Here is a 19,720-nt window from a genome sequence, read left to right as displayed (position 1 = left end):
AGGTCGCGCCCCCTCGCTCTTCTCTACCTTCACGGACCCCATCCCGTCCAACCCTAGCCGTCTCTGCCTCCCCCCACACGATCTGATTCCTCCTTCTCCACGCGACCCCAATCCCGTGCGATGGTGGCGGCGCTGCTGGTGAACTTGATGGCCGATCGGAGCCTTGGCCGGTGCACGTCGTGCTGGGCGCCGATGCCACCATGGCCAACATCGCGCGCGCCGCCGTCGCCGCCTCCATCGCCCAGGGACGCAGGCCGCCGCTCCCCGCCTCCATCGCCCTGGGACGCAGGCCGCCGCTCCCCGCCTCCATCGCCAAGGGACGCAGGCCGCCGCTCCCCGCCTCCATCGCCCAGGGACGCAGGTCGCCGCTCCCCGCCGACGCGAACAACGTCGACGCGGCCGCATGGTTCGAGCTGCATCTCTCCAAGTATTCCACGATGGTAATAGAACATCGTTCGATTTCTGAAACTGTCCACTGTATCAATCGCTCATCGCTAATGATGGATTCTTCGTCTCTTGCAGCGCTGAACCCTGACGAGAAGGTGTTGGATCTGGGGTCGCGCAACTTCTTCCTCTGCGCCATAAGATTCTGAATGGATTATCTGTATCTCGCACCGCCGCCTCCACAGTGCTCCCTCTCGTTGAACCTCAAGAGTTAAGAGTGATCATACATGCTTAGCACTTTTTTTTGATACATATATTGTCCGGTTCAACTGAAGAGAATGATCAAATTAATGATCCTTCCGCTTATTCAGATTTCAAATACTTAGTGATGGTTTTCTATAAGCCTTTTCTTGTCATCTTGTGCTAGCTAGGTTTCATTTTGTTTCAAGTACAAAATGCTCATATTAGTTATAAAGCTTTTCTGGTCTTATTTTGTAGGGTGAATATCACGAGAGGATCAGAGTGTACAATTTGTAAACAAAAAAAACTCAAGTTCGACCTGCTCTTATATAATCCTTCGCAATTGCGTTGAATTTGTGGTGCCTTAGTTTGACCCATTTTTATTGCTAATGAATTGTGATTCTGGTTGACACCAGGTGGTGTGGAGGTACCTCGCAGCCTTGTCGACAGGGAGAGTATGCCAGAAGAGTTTCAGCCAGCCACCCCTAAGGGGCTTCACCCTAAATGGTGTTACATATGGAGTGTTGGCCCTCTCCCGTCAAACATCCACTTCAAGGTTGTCATTTCACATGATCCCTTTAGTGGAATGTGAAGTCTGAATGGATTGCATGGATCAGACCTCACCATTTATCAGTGTCACATACTGAACTCAGAGCCTATTATCTTACCGAAATGGAAACAGACAATTCCTGGGGTGCAAAAATGATTTATGCAATTGAGGTACACATACAATGCACAAGCTTCTTCTAAATTGATGTTTCTTGTGGTTTATATATGAAAACTCTGTGTGATACGATTTTCAGAAGTTTGTTCCTCTTACTATTCTGTAGGTTGTTGCTGAAGATGGCTGCGATTTAAGCTTCTTGTGGTTTAAGCTTCTCTCCAAGTATTCCCTCGACGGTAGGAGAGCCTCGTTCGATTTCTGTAATGGCTGCGATTTGATTTGGCTTTGTCAAAGGATGTGTTTACCTCTTTGATGAAGGAGTTAGTGTTTTAGTTCTCTACAGCTTGTTGTAAAATTTTCTGATATACATGTTCTTAAAGTAATGCAAAGTCTCAGTATTTTCAGTACTACAAGTAATACAGGTTAGCCTTGCCATTTTTTCTGGATACTGAATTGATCTACACTCGGGCTGATGGAAGGATATGCTTGTTCATATTAGTTGTAAAGGTCACAGCTATGGATATTAATTATGGTACAATTTTCAATATTTTTTTTCTGACTTACAAGTGCTGATTTTCATAACATAGTTGATCTCGTCATCATATAAATCAAGCTCTAATATCCGAGTTTTTCTTTTAAAAGCAACTGTGTGTAAGGATGTAAAACAAAATACAAAAATACATGAAAAGGATACAACTCTCAGTATTTTTGATGTGTTCCATTTGTACAGCTGGAGTGACTTACCGGTGGCGAGTAGCTGGAATGCAGTGACCAAGTAGCTAAAGAGAATCAAAGCCCTGTGGAGGGTCTCGTCAATAGTATGTACTCTCAATTCTCATAATATGTTTGATAACCTCATGATAATTGTCAGAATCATGTTTGATCTAACGAATTATTTACTTACCAACTCTATATATTTCTAAAAAGCTATTCTCACACATTGCGACTGATGCGACGCTTAAACAATTGGGCCACTTTGCTGAAGCAACCAATGTTCCTAATTATACCAATATATCTAGGGGAGTATGTTGAGCAAGATCTCTCGGTTATTAATCTGAAAGGGAATGTTGCTTTTTAGGTGTGTTGGCTGCCGATTAATCCAATAACTCATACAGGGTTAGAATTTTAAATACGACATTGTTAGCTAATACTTGTATCTTCATTATTCCCAATTTCTTACACAAAGGTTGCCTTGGATGATTCCCCAGGCAACCTACCATATCCATGCTAAGTAAGTAAGTATGTCCATTTTGTCCTCTTCTTAAGTTATAGTTGATGTTCTGTTGTAGTAAACTGATGTTACTTGTGAAAACTGAATAAATGTTAACGTAGAAACGAAGTGTTTTGAGAGTGACATTGGCCTTGCTATCTTAGGAGTATCAAACATATAGATATTTTACAGGTTAAAACTAACTCATCACAAACTGAGTAATCACTACTGTCTAAAAAAGAATCTCACAGTAGTGCCTCTCGTACCTCCCTCAGTTAACGATCTTAATCACCATTAATCACCGTTTCCCCTCCTTCCAACATCAATTAGCCACTACCGGTACTCTTAGTTATCACCATCATCAACCACCATAATCACAACATTTGACTCCATCGAAACTTATGTATTTCCTCCAGCCCCTATTACTTATTGTTAATATGGAAAGAGCTCCTGGTTTGTATATGATAGGGTCATGGCATATAGAAAAAATGAGTGGCAACAACATGTTAATAGTTTTGTTACGCGATAGTACGAAAAACAATACTTCCATGTTATCTTTGTTTGATCGAGTTAACTGAACAATGTATAAAACATTGAGATAAATCAAATTAGTTGTGTTCATATTAGGTTCTGTAGTGCTAGAAATGGCCTGACCAGATGAAACTAATTACAATCTAGCCACAGATCCATATGCCTCCCAGCAAGTTGTGGCGCTTTTTCCCTGTTGTGGAACTTAAAGCATATGCGGACCAGTGACAACCTTGATGATAAAAAAGTATGTACCACTTGAAGCATATGTTCCTCCCAGCAAAAGAATTTGCAAAGTGTCACCACAGAAGCAAGTCTGCCAAAAAAAAAAGGTGATTTCGTTGAGAAATGCGGGCCTAGATATTGGAGCAGTACATCCTGTTGAGATGATCTTGCAATATCATTTTCTCACAACTGAAGAAGTTGAGTGCATCAAAGTCTTCAATTTATTGACCAAAGTGGTGATTAAGAATTGATGGCCGTTCTTCTGTATAGTAATGAGACGCATTGTTGACCTCCTGTTATTTTTTTTGTCATTGTAACGGAAGCTCAGGCTGTTCTTTACAGTAATATATATCATTCGTGCTCAATCCAGTTTCTTATTTCAGACATTTTTTTAGTGCTTATTTCGAAGCATGGACATGTATATGTTCAGGGGATATTGGATACTAACTGAAATTTTTTCCTTATTTCATTTCATCTAAATTAGTTAGTACATATTGGAGACTTAATTATTGTTGTTGATCTAAGTAATCAGCAGAAAAAATCTTTCATGGGGAATTGTATGTTTCATACACAGTAAAACACAATGAATAAATAGCAGGATCCTGCTACGTTATGGAAAGACAAGATGAGTTGACATAAGGAACTTAACCTATCACTGTGATATGCAGGGAACCTGTACTAGCTATGACAGTGATATGCGGTAGCGAAGACTATATGTTGGCAGCTGGCTTCCATGGAAGTGGAAGAGTGCAGGGAGTAGAGCTCGGACATAGTAGACAGGCGGAGTACTGAATGATGTGCTAGCTGATCGATTAACAACTAACGGCTACCTTTGGCCAACCTAAAGGCTTGCGGTTTTAAATTTCAATCAGTTCAATTGCATTGAGGGCATCTTGATTATATAATTGTGTTGATATTTTGCTGCAACTTTAAGCTGACTAATTATCATTTAGAAAGTGACTTAAATACTTTGTTGAATACTGGAAGAGCCAAACACCAAGTAGTTTTAGCAATACTGTAAAAATAAATGTCTTTTCGAAAACAGTGATATTGTATGTAGATCCAAGGCACATCAGACTGGTATTTCAATACTGGTTTAAAAAACACTGAGTTACGAACGTACCATGAATTTAGATGGCAACAAGGAACCTCAGTTGAACATGCGCTACAACATAATGAAAAATAGAGGTATTTTGCTCCAACCGCCAATTTCATATCACAGGGTGTAATGCCCGTGATGTCAAATTTAAAATAACAGCCACTGAAATACTTGCATCTTTACCATGTCAATCTAAAGTGGGTGGAAATTCAGATGGTTGACCCTAATTACTTGTCGCGGAGCAGAGGATGACGAGCTCGATGAGACCCAGGGTGCCAGGGCAGAAACACCCCTATCATGACGCCGAGGATGGTGATCTTCAGCCACTGATTCAGTGCCCTCGCTGTGACCGCCCCACCGCATCCACCTACAACACCACTGTCTCCTGTGCCCGGGTGCTGCCGTGTGAATCGTGAAGTAATTGAAGTGATGCGGCTGTGTTGTGAGAAAGAGCTTGGATGTGAGGTGGTCATAGGAGAAACGTGGTTGGATTGGTCAGCACCGCCATCTTGGTGTAGGTTTGAGGTCATAGGAAAGCCCTGTGTGGGTTGAGTGAGGGGAACGAGTGAGCCAGTGACAAAAAGATAATAGTGTGAGGGGAAGGGGTGAGAGCAAGTACTCGTAAAAGAGATGTTGTCCCAGAAACAACCATTAGGTAACCCCTATGTATCGCTTCTCGCGAGTTATATACTCGCCTCGCCCACGCGGGCCGGTAGAAATCAGCCCATTTGTTCGACCACTGTTCTTAGTTCTCTTGTCACTTTTCATATGCATGCATAAGAGCAACTCTAGCAGGCCCCCTATCCCGCCGTACCGCAAAACGCGGATGGATTTCACCGGATCGGTACTTTTGGGCAAGAAATGTGCCTCGACATAACAGCAACTCTAGCATACCCCCATCCCACCGTACCACAAAACGTGTATGGAGTTCACCGCATCGACATTTTTCTTGTGGTACAGTTATGTGGGGTCTGTTCTGCCGTGACACATTTCTCCCGCAAATCGTGGTTTCTTTGTCGATCACAATTAAACCGTGTTTATCATAGATATGCGAAATTAAAGCACAATTAGTTTGAAATAACAATAATGTTGACATAAAAACATAGTCACTACTAGGTAGCATAGCATAGATGATAGATTCCAGACAGACAATGATTCAAACAGGAGAGGAAGGGACACTCCCGTCACCATCGTCTCCACCGGCACCAACATTGATCGACGCAGCAGCAGCCGAGGCCTCCCTCCTGCACCACTTCTACCTCGTCTCCCTCCTCTTTTGCCTCTTTTTTGTACATCATTGAAGTGGGGGCAGAGAAGACGTCTTGACATCGACAACACACGACTACAACGAATTACAGACGCAACCCAACGGAGGTTTTAATAACGAAAATCGCACGCCTAAAAACCAAGGCTGGGGCAAAATTATGTACCTAGATTCGTCAGGTGCGGCCGCCGCTGTCGAAGAGGGTAACAGCGCAGATGAGGAGGTAGAGGAATCGCGCGACAAAGGGTTTCTACGGGGGAGGGGGTGGCTGCCTTCCTCTTCTGCTTTGCTGCGGCGGCAAGGCCTCCTGCATTTGATTTCCGCCGCGCCCGAGGAACCGCCTTGGCCAGTCACAATTTAAGTTGATGCATTATGTTTGTCTGTCTAAAATAAATAAATTTTTAAAAGTAAGCTTTCAATTACCAGTTACGGTGAATTTCAAAATTTTAATATTTAACTAATTTTGAAAAAAGGTTGCATGCTAAAAAATGCTCTCTCGTAACAAAAATAAATGGTGCATTAGAAAAAAATGTTCATGTTGTTCAACAATTATTCACGAACATTCAAAAAATGTTCATTATTTTACAGAAATGTTCTATTTCCAAAGGTTCACCAATTCCAAAAAAAAGTTCATCCATTTCAAGAAATGTGCGATTATATATGTGCATTCTCAAATAAAATTTGAAAACCCGTGGCAACGCACGGGCATTTGTACTAGTGATCGTAAAAGACCAGTACCCCACCGTTTAGAAGAGCCGTTTCGGCTTGCAAGAGACCAGTACCCCCACCCACCGCGACGGTAGCCAGATTTTATTTGCTTTTCCAAACGGGCGGCGCAAGGCTAGGATAGATCTTGCCGAGGATCACTCATCTTCTTGCCTCCGGCCGGCCCCCGCCGTTGGCACCGATTGTTCCTCTTCTAATTGCAACCACATAGAGAAAGATTTGGATCCATTCTTCCTCCTGCAGATCCGATATCTCGAGCAGTCAACCCCTCCCACCTTCTCCACTCTGGTGCATGTGCATCTCAGTGATTACAGGATTCAACCTGGACTTGCTGAAGATGAGCCATCTGAATCATGCACAATAATTTCCAAATTGGGGTTCGGTGAGTATAAGATTCTTCTGTGGTCCGTGTTCTACATGGTTTTCGTGGTGGAGGAGGATTCCGGATTCCAGACGGTTTGACAAGGCTTCCTCCTCTTCACGATAAGTAGCGATGCCTGCCTTCTTATTAGATTCTTAATATAGAACAATCGGTCCTAATAAGTATAGCTAGTAACCTACAAAGAGACCAGCCGCTTTGTTGTTCTTGATTGATATATCGATCGTTCTCAATAAGTAGCGAGCAGCCTACAGCAAGGCCGGCCGCAGTATTACATTATTATTATTGATTGACTGATCTACAATAGGCCAGCCGCTATATAGATTATTGATTTTGAATCTATCTCATGCTCTGTTGTGCCAATGATGGAGTCACCTGCTAACATTAATTCGTCGACTGTAAGTTTACTCTTAGTCCAATCCCTTGTTGTTTCTAGGTTTTTGCTAATTTCTCCAATTCTTTGGCAACACTACTTTCACTGTTGTTTTATTTTGCAGAGCCAAGACGAAGAAGATAGAATTAGTGCACTACCGACTGATGTACTCCTCAAAATCCTCGAACACCTTGATTTGTGCATGTTGGTCCGCACCAGCGTGCTCTCAACTCGATGGAGGCACCTCCCTCATCAGCTCCCGTGCCTTGACATCAATGTCACCTGCTCCCATAGCACTGCCAGTCGCCGCCAGATTATGGGGCCGTACAAGTCTGCTACGAGGTTGATTTCTCACGCCTGCAACTGCACGCGGGACCTTGTCATTAACAGACTCCGCCTCGTGTTCTACCTTTTAGTCCCTTGGCTGTGCTCCATTGGTTGCGCCGTCGACGACATCGCAAGCAGCGGTAAAACCAAATGCCTTGAGTTCGTGATATTCCCGAGTTGCGATCGTCCAAGCAAGCCCCAGCTAGCAGAGTTTGGACAACAGCTTATGTCCTTTTCCCGAACTTACCCCATTACCTTTGAATGGCTCACCGGACTAACACTCAACAGCCTCGCGTTCGGAGACTCTGATATCCCCAGCCTCATCAACGCTAGCCATAGGCTCGAGCGCCTATCATTCAGGTTCTGTAATTTGGTCAAGTACTCTGTGCTCAAGATTGATGCCCCCTGCTCCCGGCTCCACACGCTTGAGTTCATCGGCTTCCGTTGCGCACGGATCGAGCTGATCTCTGTCCCTGAACTGAGGCGATTAGAATGCCACTCTTGCCTCAAGGAGAATCCCCCGGTGAGGTTCGGCTATGTTCCTCAGCTTCATGACGTGGTCCTTGCTTCTCGTGCCAAGGCTTGGCAGACGCCAGTCGCCCTGGGCGAGTTTATGTCTGGGATAGCTAGCAACCTGTCAATTCTATGTCTCAATTTTAGCTGCCAAACGGTAAGTTCCTCCACAATTCACTCTGTATTTACTTTGATGTATTCAATGCTTCCTGTTATACTTGCTATGTATTTCTCACTTCTTTCGTAAGCAGATTTGGGTTCGGCCGGAGCATCCAGGACAGCGCACCCCTATATTCAGCAACCTGAGAGATGTATGTTTTTATAATATCTTTGTTGAGTGTGATCTGAATTGGACCCTATTTATCCTTGAAGCTGCACCTTCCCTGCAGAAATTTCATGTAAGTTTGTCACTTTGTCTCTTTTAATCCACATGATAGTCTTAAGTTCTTTACTCTGGATATGAGTTCTTATATGAACGTTATGATCAAGCCGATCTAATAATTCCATCACTCAATCTGCCACAACTAGTAAAAGTAGTACACACCAACTTCACATGAATTGTATATGAATGATTGTCGAATCTTGCAGAACTTTTCTTTAACCTGTATGGATTATCCACCGGAATTTTAAAAGTGAATGCCCGTCCAAGGAGCAAAGTTTTTTCCGGTTAGGTCTTACTCCATGTTAGGTTTTCTTCAAAATCCATACATATTAAGCTATAACTTCATAGGAACTCTAGGGGCCTATTTGGTTTACACCCTCGCGCGCCCTAGCAATCTGTGGCATGACAAATTTATTGGCGAGGGAATCAGCCGCCCGTGGAACGCACATGATGGCTAGAAAAAGTTGTACTGTGCGGACTGGGCCAGCCAAAAAATTGGATGCCAACCAAAGAGCAGCCGTAGGTCTTGGGCTTGCCAATTATTTGGTAAAGCCAGCTTCGGCTCAAAACCAAAACTACCTTAGAAACCTACTCCGTATTCATTTGTTTTCCGAACGATCTTGTTCCTGCAAATTCCTCCAAAAAAACCATGGCAAGTTTCTAACCTTAAATACTAACATCGAGCTTGATGCCAGTTTTTAAATAAGAGACGTTTCTTTGCAATATGTACTGATGTCCCTGCGATGTCCTGCATTATCAATAACAATATCGAGTTTGATGCAAATTTTTACTGTGTTGTTTCTTTTTTGGTTCCATGGAAGTTATCTCGGCATTCATGTGTGAATGGGTCCGAGGACACTGACGAGAAGACCAACGTGGTGTGGGAACCATCGAAGAATTTTAAGCACTCGAACTTGAAGTTGATGGTGATGAATGGATTCAATGGGGAAAAAAAGGTGATGGATTATGTAAGGCTTGTAATGGAACGAGCTGTGGGCTTGAAGAGAATCGAGTTGAGCAATAAACACATGTGTGTGAAGTGCAATGCCCTTGAGTACCCAAGAAAGTTTCTGGTAGATGATGCTACAAAACATCGGGTTAATGAGCTGCTCACACATGGGTTCTCCTCGGCTGTGGAGATAATAATTGATTGATGGATATTAGCCAGGGAATAATAATAATCTGTGCAGAAGTAGTATGGTGAAGGAACAATATCTAATGAAGAGGTGCTCTAATCTGCTTCGCCTGCCCTTTTGCTGTTTGCGATGCTTCTAATAAGGAAAATGCTTCTCATCGGGCGACCGATCTCGGTCGTGCGATCGGTCCTTCTGGCTCGCGCGCCCACATGTCGTTTTCATTGAACTGCGCCTGCGCCCCTGTTTTTCTTGTCTCACTGTGAGCTTGCATGCATCGCTGCACAGCTCCCAAATGTTTGCCTCGTTCGAGCGACACGCGAGCAGTTCGGGTATAGCTAGGCTGCTCTCTTCCACCATGGCACCATGCAATTAAAGCTTTCTTATGTGATGGGACTCACATTACCATTCTCCGTATTGCTCATTTTGGCTGCTACCGCTAGATGTTGTGTACTACTACTAGTGCACGTAAAATAGATGCGAGTGAGAGGTTAGCACTCAGGATGCTAATGTTGGATTTTGTGGAGTTATCTAGCATTCATTGCTAACCGTTGTTGTAAATAGCTAAAGAAATTGTTGGAATTTGTTGCTGACTATTGTTGTAAATGGACAACATTTTTTTGTTGTATTTATTATTGCCAGTATCCAACTAAATTTTTTGTTGTAATTATTAGAAAATTTTGTTAAAATAACTGGTGATTTTTATTGTAAATGAATATGAAGAGAACAATTGATTAACCTGTTCTATTTGTGCCAACACATGGTTTTATTGTTGTAATCGTTTGTGGTTGTTATTGAGATAGTTGGTGATTTTTGTTGTAAACCAATTTGCATAAAAAATATGTTACTTATGAATTTTTTGTAGCATTACTTTTTTGAAATTTATAGTGACAATTTGTTGTAATAGTATAATATTTTTGTACACCAGGTGTAATTTTTTTATTATAAACCTCTTCACTAGTCTGAACAGAACATAATTCAATAAATCACCAAGCCTGACTAGGAGGACTAGGCCATGCGACACAATGCACAACAGCCAATGCGCATGCTTCACAGGCCATGTACACCATCGATTGGAAAAAGTACTGCCTATAGCATGGAAAAGTAAGAGAGCGGAACTGATCGGGGATAGAGAGAAGACAGCTCGGGATAGGGACGTCTGCGCGGGGACAGCTATAGGAAAGCGATGTCGACACGTCGTGGGCAGGAAGGAAAGCGACGTTTCAATCGTTCTTACGATGCATCCCACGGTTCTGGTACGACCGATTTTTGGCCAAATATCAGGTGACCGAGGCCTAGCGTCGCCCATCAAAGAAAGACCTTTTGTTTAAACACGAAGCACGACAAGCAGTACTAAAAAAATAGGCAGTAAAAGCAGGAAAAAACAAACCATCACAACATACTAAGGGTGACTTCTTTTGGGCTTCTAGCCCAGCTTATACTCCCTTCGTTCTTTTTTAATTGACTCGGATTTAGTACAAAGAACGGAGGGAGTAGGTTCCAGGCCGCTCAAGCCCAAAAGAATGGGAGAGTTTCTCCAGGGCTTCTTTCTACCGCGAAGCCAGGATCCGCCGCTCCAGCAGGGCACAGCCCGCCTTCTTCGAAGAAGCAGCGACTCGCGCCGAAGCAGCAGGGAATTCCCCGCCACCGGACCCGTCGCCGGCTTCGCCGCTCCAGCAGGACCCGTCGCCGCCACCGGACCCGTCGCCGGCTCCGCCGCTCCAGCAGGGCACAGCCCGCCTTCTTCGAAGAAGCAGCGACTCGCGCCGAAGCAGCAGGGAATTCCCCGCCTCCTCCCCTGCTGTTTCCACGCATCCCCATCTCCAGCCGAAGCAGCGAGTCGCGCCGGCGACTGAACCCGCACGTCCGCGTCGAGGACGAGCTGGCCGCTCCGCCCCCACCGGTCGCGGCCTACCTTCTTCCGGCCGTGATCCATCCGCATCAGGAGACCTTGGCCGACGACCCAAGGACTCCACACCGGCGGCCAAGCACTCACAGGAGGCGCTCAACTCCTTCCTCATCTGCACGATGTGCTCACAACTGTGAAAAGTAGCTCCCCTTAATTAGCTCAAAAAAAATCCCATTAGCTTGAGATCTTTGCAATTAGCTTGAATCCAAGTTTATGGGAGTGTTTGGTATAAAATTTGGTACATAATAACTATTCCAGCTTAATGAAAAAATATCATAGAACTCAAAATATTACACATAAGTTATTTAGGGGCGTTGTAGACATTTTACAACTCAACACATCAATAAGCTAAATTTTCAGAAGCCCAAAAGAATAGGAGAAACCAGTTTCTAGGAGCTTCTTCTCACCACAGTTTCTCCCCACCGTTTCGTACAAGCCGGCTTATGCATAAGCAGGAGCCCAAAAGAAGTCACCCTAACACAAGACTGGCATTAGAAGGCACATTCCGGTATACATAGATAGTTACATACTGTACAACCACCAAAGAACATATGGCACGTTGCTCGATACTCTCGATGATGCTAGGGAAAGCTTGCTCGACTGGACAAGGGACTAGTGAAACTTGGGACAAGATTATACTCTAGCTGACCAGGAAAGAAGAATACCGAAGAGCACACAGCAACAAGCCAGCCAGTTTTTTACAGGATCACCTCCCGGCCACCAGACCACTGAATACTTGATCGTTCCCACCAAGCGTCGCTTCCCATTCGAGGGACGAAAGCAGTATCTGCGACAGGGTGATCACTGCCTGCTTCATGTCCGGCCGTAGAACAGGATCTTCATCGACGCAGTGTTTTGCTAGGATCGCCATCTTCATAACAAGAGAATTTCAGAGCGTGAAGAGTGATGATTTAGCTCTGAAGCAAAAGGTGATGTAGAGTGCAATGCTGATTTCTAGCAAGATAAGAGTTAAGTGGCCATACCTGGTACATGCAGTCATTAGGATATAGATCCATTAAATTAGGGTCAATGCACTCTTTCAAGCTCTCAACACATGTTTGATTGTGACAATTCCTTAATGCGGTCAACATCTGCCCATAAAACAAAGCTGCTCAAACCTTTGGGAGTCAAGTGTAAAAAAAGTAAAACATAGAGAGAATTCCTTATTTGGCCCTCTCTCAAATTTGGATGCCTTTTTTGGCCCTGGACAAGTTTGCTGTCCTTTTTTATCTAATTTTCTTTGGATGAGTTCCTTATTTGGCCCTCTAGTACAATTTTTGAACTAGTAGCTGTGTGAGAAGACGATTTTGCCCCTGCTGCAACATGTGACAAAATTGCAGTAGAAATGTTGTAATATAATTGGTATAAGTTATTGGAATTATTATACCATCAAATAATTGTTCATATAAATGTTTGCATTGAAAAACTTAGCTCATATTTGAAAAAAACAAAATTTTGACAAAACCTCCTGTGAAACTATATATAAGTAGAATGTATAACACATAATGTAGAAGTTTCAAAAGTACCCAAATATACAAATATCATAACCAGTGGACATATAGACCACACGGGATGGTCACATGCATGCTGCCAAGTTCACAAAATAAGTACGTACATGCTGCCAAGTTTACAAAATTAGTGCGCATGAGTGACAGTACAAGTGTCCACAAAAGTGTGGCTTGAAAATTTATTATTCTTTACAAGTATTTGAAACAGAATTTACTCCCTTATGATTGGACGAAGTTTATGAGTGAAATCGTAACCAACAAAAGGCATCATTTCATTTAGCGAGAGATAAATAGGAGCCCCTGTGTCGTCTCCCTTGAGGCGACCCGGGCAGAAACCCTAGCCACCGCGCCGCTACCCCCTCCCTGCCGGCCCTTCCCTCGCCGCCGCCGGCATACGTCTATGGGCGAAGCCCTCAGGCGGCTGGCGGCGACGGGACTGGCTGGTTCTCGCGCTGGGCTGCTCGGATGGGGCCTGGCCTCCCCTAGGGCGCCCGATCTTTTCGCCCGTCCTCCGCCTCGCCGGCGCTAGCAGCTGGCGGTGATGTCGCTTGTGTTTTTTCCTTTTTCTTCTCCTATCTTGTAACCCTCGTATACTCGGGTTCATTTGAACCCATCTTGTAGAGGCTGAAAAGCCTCATAGGCAACTTGACTTAATACATGTTCAGGCTGGCTAACGCCCGCCCTAGTTACAGTAAAAAAAATCGTAACCAACAAGGAGTTGAAGCACACGTACAGGTGCATCTCCTTGCACGACACGTGTATCCGATAGACCAGGTGATGGTCCAGCTTGATCACGTAATCAACAAGGAGTCGATTAATTAATGGAACGGAAAAATATATTGTGCGTATGATGCCTTGTTTCCGCGCTAGCCACGTTAACCATTTCCATTTTGAACATTTGCCGGCCACGATTACCGTACCTGCCAGGGGCGCTATACATACATGTGTGGCGGACTTGATCCAAAAAAAAAATTGATTTTTTCAAATCTGAGCTCAGTTTTTCAATTCAAAGAGTTATATGGATAAATATTCGATTTTATAACAATTCCAATAAGTTTGACCAATTATATACAACATTTTTAGTGCAAATTTGTAACATATTGCAGCAGGGGCAAAAGCGTCTTCTCACACAGCTACTAGTTTAAAAATTGCACTAGAAGGTCAAATAAGGAACTCATCCAAAAAAATTAGGTCAAAAAGGGACAACAAACTTGTCCAGGGCCAAAAAAGGCATCCAAATTTGAGAGAGGGCCAAATAAGCAATTCTCTCTAAAACATACTGATGTATACAAATAAAGTCGACGGAAAAACACTAAAAAGTTGAACGCCGGCATAATTCTAAACCCATGAGTTGTCAAATTTATCAGATTCAGTTGCTCGTGTAGAGCTTAGAAAACTTACAACTGATGCCAAGGAACGCCTTTCAGAGTTTGAACCTGCACCGATCGCGCCAGTCTTCGTAATCGCCTCCTTTCCTGATATTAACTCAAAAAGTACAACGCCAAAGGCATAAACATCACATTTCGCAGTTGCCAGACCATCCCGCAGGTACCTACAAGAACAAAAAAAAAGTGCTTAGATACCAAAACTAGAGCCAAAAGTTTGCTCTTAAATCAGAACCAGGTGACCGGCAAGATGCACTTACTCTGGTGCCAAATAACCGAAAGTACCCACAACTTTGGTGACAGAAGCCTCTGCATCATTCGACCTTACCGCCAGTTTGGCAAGACCAAAATCCGAAATCTACAAAAAAAATCCTGTCTCAGTCTGTATACTGGTATAACTGATTCAGGAAAAACGTGAAATAAACAATTTCATATCATATAACCTTCGCTCTGAAAGAACTATCGAGCAAGATGTTGCTCGATTTGATGTCTCTATGAACATAATGATCCTTTGTGTGCTCATGAATGTACTCCAATCCTCTAGCAGCATCAAGTGCAATTTGGACCCTATAAATCCAAGAAAGTGATGTGTGACCTGGAAGATGAAAACAAATCACTCAATAACGTTAATCACGTGGAAAGGGTATAAATAAGGCTCCAAAGAGCAAATTAGCAAATCACGTGAAAATTCCTCAAGCAGAAAGCGTGCAGAAGTTTTATATCAAACCTTTGGACTTGTTACTGTACAAATAGTCAAATACATTTTTTTTCTGGAGTTCTTTGATGGTAAAATACAATATTAAAGGTGCTAGAACCAGTACATGTGAAAGTTTCTAGGGCTAAACAGCAAAGATAGGTGTTACACATTAATAAATTTATAAATACATTACAAAAAGTCACAAAATCTAAGGTTAAGTAACCTTCCATAAATCAAGAACCAGATAACAGTATACCTTTGCTCTGAGGATCATGAAGATGGTTTTTCAGTGAACCTTTTTGAGAGTACTCATAAACCAGGAACAACTCATCCTTACTTGCTGCATAACCAATCAACTCTACCTTTGACAAAACACGAGTCACAAATTAAAGTTCAAATACACTGGAGATTTAGATAATTTAAACTGAGCTTTTGTGAGAGGTTGAAAACTGTAAAATGACATACCAGACTGGCATGATGAACCTTACAAAGAACTTTCAGCTCAACTATGAACTCTTTAGTATTAGTTGTTGTCATTCTTTTTATTGCGACCTCCTGTAAACATCTATTGTTATTGGCAAGGTATGTAAAAGAACAAGTATTCCAGAAAAATGATCAGCTTGCAGCTCTAGATCTCAGACCTGATCTCGAAGAACACCATAGTAAACAGTGCCATATGTACCATGACCCAGCAGATTTGCATCAGAAAATAGATCGGTCGATGCGAGTATTTCTTCATACGTAAACACAATAGGCTTTTCTCTATCAAACACATCTACTACCATACCTGCGATAGAGAAAGACTTGCAAATCAGAACAGATTATCTGAGCAGGATCACAATGAAGATAAAGAAATCTGAATTAGCCTGTGCTAGCAACATCTTGTTATGTGAACACATTAGAATGATATTAGTTGTGAATTTCTATCTCAACAAGTTTTCATGGGTCCGATTAAGACAAAGTACCTGTGTGCAGATGCTTATTTTACTCAAACTCTGTTGACTGAATAGGTTGTGAATGAAAGTTGTACGCTTCCTTAACCTATGTAGGACATGTAACAAATAATGCAAATAAAATGCTGACACGGATGAAATAGAATGTCCCTCAGATTTGTAAAACTCCATCATAAACTTAAGTTGCACATTACTATATGTCCAATAGTAGTAAATATTTTAACCGCTCTCCCATTTAATGTCAGGAAATATAAAACATATATACACGCGATATGAACTTTGTGAAAACCATGTTCCACAAGTGTTATAATGATGTAGGATCCGAGGAGGGTTAACAGAAGGTGAGCTGACCTTTTGGAACATTGATACAATGATCCTCACCACCCTTTCTTGACTGTTTCACATTACCAAATTGGCAGCACAAGTATCTTCCAGAACCATAGCAAAAACTACCACTCTTAAGAAGTTGAAAGTTATGTGACATAGGCTGATCTGGACTCTTTCTCTGGTTATTGGAAGCTTGGTGATTGTATTGGAAGGATTTGCACATCAAAATTGCAAGGAGAGCAATAGCGATCAAAGCAAGTGCAACTCCCATGCTGCCAATAACCCATCCATAAGGGAATTTTGCTGAATGATGACCTGATATCTCTGCAGTTGTATGCCACACGATACTCAGTTAGGTTATCACAGTAAGAAACATGTTGATTAGACCTACTACAAGCTAAGAAAATTGACATTCCCACCACTAATACTAGAACAGAACTACAACACCCTTAGAATGACATGAATAACATGCTCAAAACTTGAAATGGAAAGATCAATAGTATGACGGCACATGCATTTCAAATAATCCTTGGGCATGAATACCAATATTAGTGCAGAAATATGAAAACAAAACGTACTCCAAACATTAGGAAGTGAGTTGCAGCCATGGTTGCAGCATGTACCTGGCAAAGTATTTTGTGTGGGTGCTGCCGCGGGAATTGGGGCAGGAGATGTCATAGCATAAGGCTGACCAGGAACTGCACATGGTATTCAAAAGTTACATTAAAACAGATCAAAGCAGATATGTTTCCTTTCAAAATAAACCTTCATGACAATTTAGAAGAGAAACAGATAATTGCTTGACATTTGTAATCTGATATACTAGCTTTTCGTAAGACTTGTTTCTATTGAACAAAAAAAATATCTATCACATGCCGAAAAAAGTTTATGTCGCACAAATTTTGTTACATGAAAACAAATCAGAGAAAAGTTTGTCATCATACATTTTTTTTAATGGTACATGTGTAGAAAACAGTTTTTTTTTTCTTCGCTAAATGTGCATACCGCACATGTCAGTTGTTGTGATAGCAGAGTTTTATGTTTCCATGGTAGTCTGATCCTACATCCCTACTTTTTCGTAGAGTGAAATACAAAAAGAGCAGTAGGAAAGTTGATGGCCCCAAATATGGCTGTAATTATGTCAAGAGGACAATACTACAATTATATGGACATGACAGTAAAGAAGGTAAGTCCCTAAAATAAGAGAAACAATTAGAGGCGTTTGCTGGCTGAAAGGCCAACAATGCCTCACCCTCTCCCTCACTGAAGCAGCTCGGCATTACAGTTGTGGAGATATATTAATATCTCGAAGATACCAATTACACCCAGCCTCTGCAACAACGTATTACCCTAGCGGCATTACGAATACACACAGCCATAAAAAGAAGAATTACAAAAAAAAAAATGAGAAAAAAGTTTCTGTCGCACGAATTATGTTACATGAAAACAAAATCGGAGAAAATTTTGTCATCAATGCCTCATTCAAGCAGCTCAGCATTAAAGTTCTGGAGAAATGTGATACTAGTGTATCTGCTGGCGCTGGTGCCCCACTGGTACTAGGCTTAACTGCACATCTAGAGATGCTACCTAATCCTCGAACATATATACTAATTTACGTAGTACATTTAGTATGTTATATCTGAAAGCAATCAACTCGACCACGAGATCTGACAAACTTGTGAAAACAGGATAATTTGCAATTCAAGTTTCAGACTGCGTTCCTACACCTTCCCATTTGATTGGATCTAATCGTCGAGAAAAGGAAATCAACTGCGCACGCTCATTTTTAACTTCTCTCTATGTCCAGCAAGATGTACATTTTGGCACGAACAATGGAACTTGTTCATAAACAGCTGGCGATTCAGTGCAGCTGCAATAATAGAGATGTGATTGGTTCGCAGCCTCTGTCACAAGCGCAGGCCCACGGTCCAAAGAATCAGCAGTACTTGGTGGTGATCAATTAAGTAGAGAGGCATGCTTGCAAGTTGCAACTACACAACAAGCTGAGGGAAGTAAACCGAACCACGGATTTGTAGCTTGATCAAGTTGTCAGTAAAGATTTGGTCACCTGAGTTGAGCGGGATGTAGTAGACCTTCCCCGTGGTGACGGGGTCAGGGCCGGCCATGCCGTTGGCGGCCTCAATGGCGTCCATGCTGGCCCCGAACCGGCTCGACAGAGACTCCACCGTGTCGCCCTGGGCGCCGACGTAGCTGAGGAGGTAGTTCCAGGGGCCGGAGGAGCAGCCGCAGATGAGGTGGAGCGCCACGACGGCGCCGGCGCGCGGCGGGCGCTGGGCCGCCCCGCCCGGCGGCGGGACGGCGAGGCCGGCGTACGCGGCGACGGCCACCTGGGCGGCGGTGGCGTTGGCGGTGGCGTTGGGGGGCGGCGCGGCGGAGGGGAGGGTGTAGGTGGTGTTGGCGAGGTAGGTGCGGGAGGCGAGGCAGGAGCAGTTCTTGCGCACGAAGGCGTAGCCCGGGCTGGCGGCGGCGTCGGCCGTGAGGTCGCCCGGCGCGGCGTCGAACATGGACGCGAGGACGGTGGCGTTGGCGGCGGAGGAGGAGGAGGCTGGGAAGGCGAGGAATGCCGTGCAGACGCGCGACGGCTCGGAGCAGGCGAGCGGCGGGGATGTGGCGTTCCCGGGGGCGGCGGCGATGTGGCAGGAGCAGGAGGCGAGGGCCAGGAGGAGGAGGAGGAGGCGGCGAGGAGGCATTGGGGCTGGCTAGGGTTGGGGCGTGGAGCTGGAGGTGGCGAGGTGGTGGTGGTGGTGGGGCTGGGGCATGGAGGTGGCAGTGGCAGTGGCAGTGGCAGTGGCTCGGAGCAGAGCGCAGGATGGTTGGCGTGGTCGGGTCACCAGCACACTTTGCGGGACGGGACGGCGCTCGCTGCAGTGCAGTAAAGAGGAGAGAGACGGAGAGGAGGAGGACGGGGTTAATTAGCACGCACGGGCACGGCGAGGGGAGAGAAGGAAGCACGGTCGCGCGCGGCGGATCACTGTTGCCTGCGGCACGGCCCGTACTGCCCCTGCTCCCTCTTCTGCTCGCTTCGCCGCCTGTGTTGTGTCCCGGTGTGTGAGAGCATCTCGAGCCGCGTCCCCAAAGCGTTCCCAAAGAGAATTGGGGCGCGCCGGACAAAAAACCCGTTCCAGCCGCGTCCCCAAGGCCCATTTTTATCCGGCGCACTCCCATACGGTGTCCGGCGCCCCGAGTCCGTCCCCGTCCCACAGGGGACGCACCGGGCACGCCGGACACAACGAAAAGCGAGGCGAGGAGTGGCGGGGCCGACCCGTCAGCGGTACGGAAGGCTAAAACCCCGTCGCCTACCTTTAGTCAAGCGACGTTAATGGCGTCCCTGTTTTCCCAGGCGACGCAGGGACGCGTCTCGTCGTGCATGGCCGCGTGGGCGTCCGCGCCGGAGTTATTGCGTGCAACCACCCGCTGCCGCCGCTGTTTTAAGACGCCCTGCAGTTCTCGCAACTCATCACAATCCTTATCGT

At 44.4% G+C, this 19,720-nt stretch overlaps 2 protein-coding genes and 1 long non-coding RNA gene across 10 annotated transcripts; 2 read left to right on the top strand and 1 right to left on the bottom strand.

Moving 5' to 3' along the window:
* Positions 1-556: 556 nt before the first annotated feature.
* LOC127343794 (uncharacterized) lies at positions 557-4,356 on the top strand. 7 transcript variants are annotated; one of them, XR_011755867.1, is made up of 4 exons: positions 557-1,344; positions 1,455-1,524; positions 2,019-2,106; positions 3,920-4,356. It is a non-coding gene; the product is annotated as an uncharacterized lncRNA (long non-coding RNA). The 7 variants fall into 7 exon arrangements; XR_011755868.1 differs by lacking the exon at positions 3,920-4,356 and adding an exon at positions 3,183-3,906; XR_011755869.1 differs by lacking the exon at positions 3,920-4,356 and adding an exon at positions 3,177-3,906.
* A 2,002-nt stretch (positions 4,357-6,358) lies between these two features.
* On the top strand, positions 6,359-9,639 carry LOC127343795 (putative F-box/FBD/LRR-repeat protein At3g49030). Of its 2 annotated transcripts, XM_051369982.1 has the most exons (4): positions 6,359-7,117; positions 7,217-8,089; positions 8,184-8,330; positions 9,136-9,639. In XM_051369982.1, the coding sequence occupies exons 1-4, from the start codon at positions 7,082-7,084 to the stop codon at positions 9,466-9,468; spliced, it is 1,389 nt and encodes a 462-aa protein (XP_051225942.1). In that variant the 5' UTR covers positions 6,359-7,081; the 3' UTR covers positions 9,469-9,639. The 2 variants fall into 2 exon arrangements, with proteins under 2 accessions (XP_051225942.1, XP_051225941.1); XM_051369981.1 differs by having other exon boundaries at positions 6,360-8,089.
* Positions 9,640-11,608: 1,969 nt separating this feature from the next.
* On the bottom strand, positions 11,609-19,048 carry LOC127343796 (lysM domain receptor-like kinase 3). The gene is made up of 11 exons (XM_051369983.2): positions 18,295-19,048; positions 16,850-16,924; positions 16,251-16,550; positions 15,588-15,733; positions 15,412-15,501; positions 15,203-15,308; positions 14,693-14,844; positions 14,510-14,607; positions 14,266-14,416; positions 12,340-12,447; positions 11,609-12,227 (listed from the first exon to the last, which is right to left on the bottom strand). The coding sequence occupies exons 1-11, from the start codon at positions 18,935-18,937 to the stop codon at positions 12,063-12,065; spliced, it is 2,034 nt and encodes a 677-aa protein (XP_051225943.1). The 5' UTR covers positions 18,938-19,048; the 3' UTR covers positions 11,609-12,062.
* Positions 19,049-19,720: the final 672 nt, after the last annotated feature.

Source organism: Lolium perenne, chromosome 3 (assembly GCF_019359855.2).
Source record: "Lolium perenne isolate Kyuss_39 chromosome 3, Kyuss_2.0, whole genome shotgun sequence".
Classification (NCBI taxonomy): domain Eukaryota; kingdom Viridiplantae; phylum Streptophyta; class Magnoliopsida; order Poales; family Poaceae; genus Lolium; species Lolium perenne.
The sequence above is the reverse complement of the archived record's forward strand: the minus strand, read 5'-3'. Positions and strand labels throughout refer to the sequence as shown.

Bases quoted from the DNA above. Each gene is read 5' to 3' on its own strand.
- LOC127343796 (XM_051369983.2), bottom strand. From the start codon at position 18,937: ATGCCTCCTCGCCGCCTCCTCCTCCTCCTCCTGGCCCTCGCCTCCTGC. The intron at 15,309-15,411 runs GTATGTCATTTT...GTTTTGTCAAAG, and splicing joins AGGTTCATCATGCCAGTCTG to GTAGAGTTGATTGGTTATGC. The intron at 14,608-14,692 runs GTTATATGATAT...TTTTTTTTGTAG, and splicing joins ATAGTTCTTTCAGAGCGAAG to ATTTCGGATTTTGGTCTTGC.
- LOC127343795 (XM_051369981.1), top strand. From the start codon at position 7,082: ATGATGGAGTCACCTGCTAACATTAATTCGTCGACTGTAAGTTTACTC. The intron at 8,090-8,183 runs GTAAGTTCCTCC...TTTCGTAAGCAG, and splicing joins TCAATTTTAGCTGCCAAACG to ATTTGGGTTCGGCCGGAGCA. The intron at 8,331-9,135 runs GTAAGTTTGTCA...GTTCCATGGAAG, and splicing joins CTTCCCTGCAGAAATTTCAT to TTATCTCGGCATTCATGTGT.